The sequence below is a fragment of the Microtus ochrogaster genome, linkage group LG5 (genome assembly GCF_000317375.1).
Source record: "Microtus ochrogaster isolate Prairie Vole_2 linkage group LG5, MicOch1.0, whole genome shotgun sequence".
Classification (NCBI taxonomy): domain Eukaryota; kingdom Metazoa; phylum Chordata; class Mammalia; order Rodentia; family Cricetidae; genus Microtus; species Microtus ochrogaster.
Genome location: NC_022031.1, coordinates 66,201,846 through 66,204,900, shown reverse-complemented (window position 1 = coordinate 66,204,900; position 3,055 = coordinate 66,201,846). Strand labels below are relative to the sequence as shown.

At 39.2% G+C, this 3,055-nt stretch overlaps 1 protein-coding gene across 1 annotated transcript in view; it reads left to right on the top strand.

Moving 5' to 3' along the window:
* Positions 1–3,055, top strand: part of Cpne3 (copine 3) — a 48,476-nt gene that overhangs the window by 12,438 nt on the left and 32,983 nt on the right. The window contains exons 2-4 of the mRNA XM_005362343.3: positions 138–277; positions 948–1,127; positions 2,540–2,614. Coding sequence (XP_005362400.1) covers positions 146–277; positions 948–1,127; positions 2,540–2,614 — 387 coding nt within the window. The 5' untranslated portion in view covers positions 138–145. The remainder of the gene's footprint in view (positions 1–137; positions 278–947; positions 1,128–2,539; positions 2,615–3,055) is intronic.

Genomic DNA, 3,055 nt, shown 5'->3' with positions numbered 1-3,055 from the left:
TCTGTAGACCAGGCTGGTCTCGAACTCACAGAGATCCGCCTGCCTCTGCCTCCCGAGTGCTGGGATTAAAGGTGTGCGCCACCACCGCCCGGCTGAGCATTCTTAAAGATACTGTTTCTCATTGGTTCTCCCAACAGCTCAAGACATGGCTGCCCAGTGTGTCACGAAGGTGGAGCTGAATGTTTCCTGTGACAACCTTTTGGATAAAGATGTAACATCAAAGTCGGATCCTTTGTGTGTGCTGTTTTTGAGCACAAGTGGTCAACAGTGGTATGAGGTAATATTATATAACTTAGGTGAAAAACAGTTCACGTGTCTTTTTTACAATGTTCAAAGTTTTTTATGTTAAAAATAATACTGTATAACTGGGGAGATGACTTAGAGGTTAAGAGCCCAGGCTAATCTTCCAGATGACCTGGGATCTGTTCTCAGCACCCACATGGTAGTTCAACTACCTGTAACCTCCATTCTTGAGGATCTGACACCCCCCTCTGGCTTTTGCAGGCACTGCACCCATGTGATGCACAGATATAAATGCAGAGGAAAAACCCTTACACATCAACAAGCAACAGCACTGCACCATCTTATGTTAGTGTATTTTTGTACAAATTTGTCATTGATGGCACAATTCCTCACGTTCATAGAGAAATTTCCAAAATATAAGTGGTAAATAGCCAGTGATACGGCCCAATGGCTAGATGACCAGACAAAACAATTTGTGTTTGATCCCAAGAACCCACATGGTAGTATGAACTGACTCCAGTTTTCAGCTGACCTCTGCAAATGTATGCCCCACGCATGTGCACATACGTGAATTTTAAAAAGAGAATTTTCCTTTGGTCTTCATTCTTATGTATAACTATAATTATTAAATAAAGATGTTGAAATATCTAAGTACTTCTTTGATCTGAAAAAAAGCTTTTCTTGTGTTTTTGGGGTGAGTACAGGTTGAACGGACAGAAAGGATTAAGAATTCTTTGAATCCCAAATTTTCTAAGACATTTATTATTGATTACTACTTTGAAGTGGTTCAGAAACTGAAATTTGGAATTTATGACATCGACAACAAAACTATTGAACTGAGTGATGATGACTTCTTAGGAGAATGTGAAGTCACTCTTGGACAAGTGAGTATTTAGTTTTTGCTACCTTTACTTTTGTCTGGATGTTTGTTTTGTTTGTAAGATAAAATCTCTCTACATAGTAGAGGTTGGCCTCATGCTTGCTATGTGTGGACTTTAACTTATGGTAACCTCCAGCCTCTGCCTCCAGAGTGTTGTGATTACAGGTATGTACCTTCACACCCAGCTATTTTGTATAGATTTTAAACCAAAGAGTTGAGTGTTTTTGATAAACATTGTATCTTAATCAGTGTTCTGTTGCTGTGAAGAGACACCGTGATCACAGCAACTCCTATATAGGGAAGCATTTAATTGGGGCTTGCTTAGAGTTCAGAGGTTTAGTCCATTATCACCATAACGGGAAGCATGGCAGCATGCAGGAAGATGTGCTGGAGAGGTAGCCTGAATTCTACATCAGGATCCACACTCAGCAGGATGAGAGAAACACGCCCTGGCTTGAGCATTTAAACCCCCAAAGCTTACCCCCAGTGACACACTTTTTCCCACAAGACCACACCTAGTCCAACAAGGCCATACCTCCTAATCTCTGTCAAAGTAGCATTACTCCCTAATGGCCAAAGTATCAGATATATGAGCCTATGAGGGCCATTCTTATTTAATCTACTACAAGTTGTTAGTATAGTTTTTAAAGTTGGTAAGTCTATAATAGGTCTCTTGGACAATAGTTGCATTAGGTTTTTGTACCTTCCAGGCTAACTCCAGTGAGATTCTAGCTAGAGCCGTGGTTCTCAACCTTCCTAATGCCGTAACCCTTTAATTCAGTTCCTCAAGTTGTGACTGCCAACTATAAAATTATTTTGTTGCTACTTCATAACTGTAACTTTGCTACTACCCTTTCCCCTGCTCTCTTCTTTCCAGCACCTTATGTGTGTCATTTAACTCTCTTCCCCCATAAGCCTTAGACTTCTTAGAGGCCTTCCTGGGCTAGCACTGTCCGTTGGTCATTTTATTCTTTAGTTGTCTTATTTTATGTCTTAGTATATTATGAGCACATAGTGGTTTGTCCTTTTGCTCCTATCTCTGATTTATGTAGAAAGATGATGATTATTTGTATATATTGAGAAAAACACAGAGAAATTAGAGTTATTTAATTTTCTCCGAGTGGCAGTTATTCTTCAGAGTTGCTTTTCTGGGTTTGTTTTCTAGGTTTGAATCATTCGGCAGTCCTACTAGTTCTCATGTGTCAAGGGTAACATGGAACTGATCAGTTATATTGTTTATGAGTAGTATTTAAATCTTTTCAAATGGGTTTTAAATGTGGAAATGCATTTTAAATGTTTTTAAGGGGTGTAGTTTTAATGTTAACTCTTTCTGATGACTTTAAGTGAACTTTATATTCAACTTCTTTTTTTTTTAAGTATGCATATGGCATGAAGTATTACTTCTGCTTTTGACAGGTTGTTTCAAGTAAGAAGCTAACTCGACCACTGGTGCTCAAAAATGGCAGACCTGCAGGGAAAGGAAGTATTACGGTAAAGATAATATAATCTTTTGCTTCAAGACATAGTCTATTAAGTCTGATAAGATGATGCATAACACACAATCTATAGCCATGCCTGACCAGTTGATCCTGAACATTGCAATTTCAGTCACCCTGGCCTAGTAGTCACCAGAAGTGAAAACTGTCTTGTTAACAGAAGAAAAAAATGAATTGTAGGAATTCCTCCCTTCAGTTTTTTTAGTTGTCCGTCAAGGTCAGGTGCATCTCTTCCATGAGTGTGTCAGTTCATAAGTTAGAAAGAAAAGTCTTGGTCAACAGCTCTCTGCAAAGGAAACATGGTCCTCCTACCATGACCGAAACTTCCATGACGGGTTTTTTTTTTTTTTTTTTTTTTTTGAGACAGGGTTTCTCTGTGGTTTTTGGAGCCTGTCCTGGAACTAGCTCTTGTAGACCAGGCTGGTCTCGAACTCAC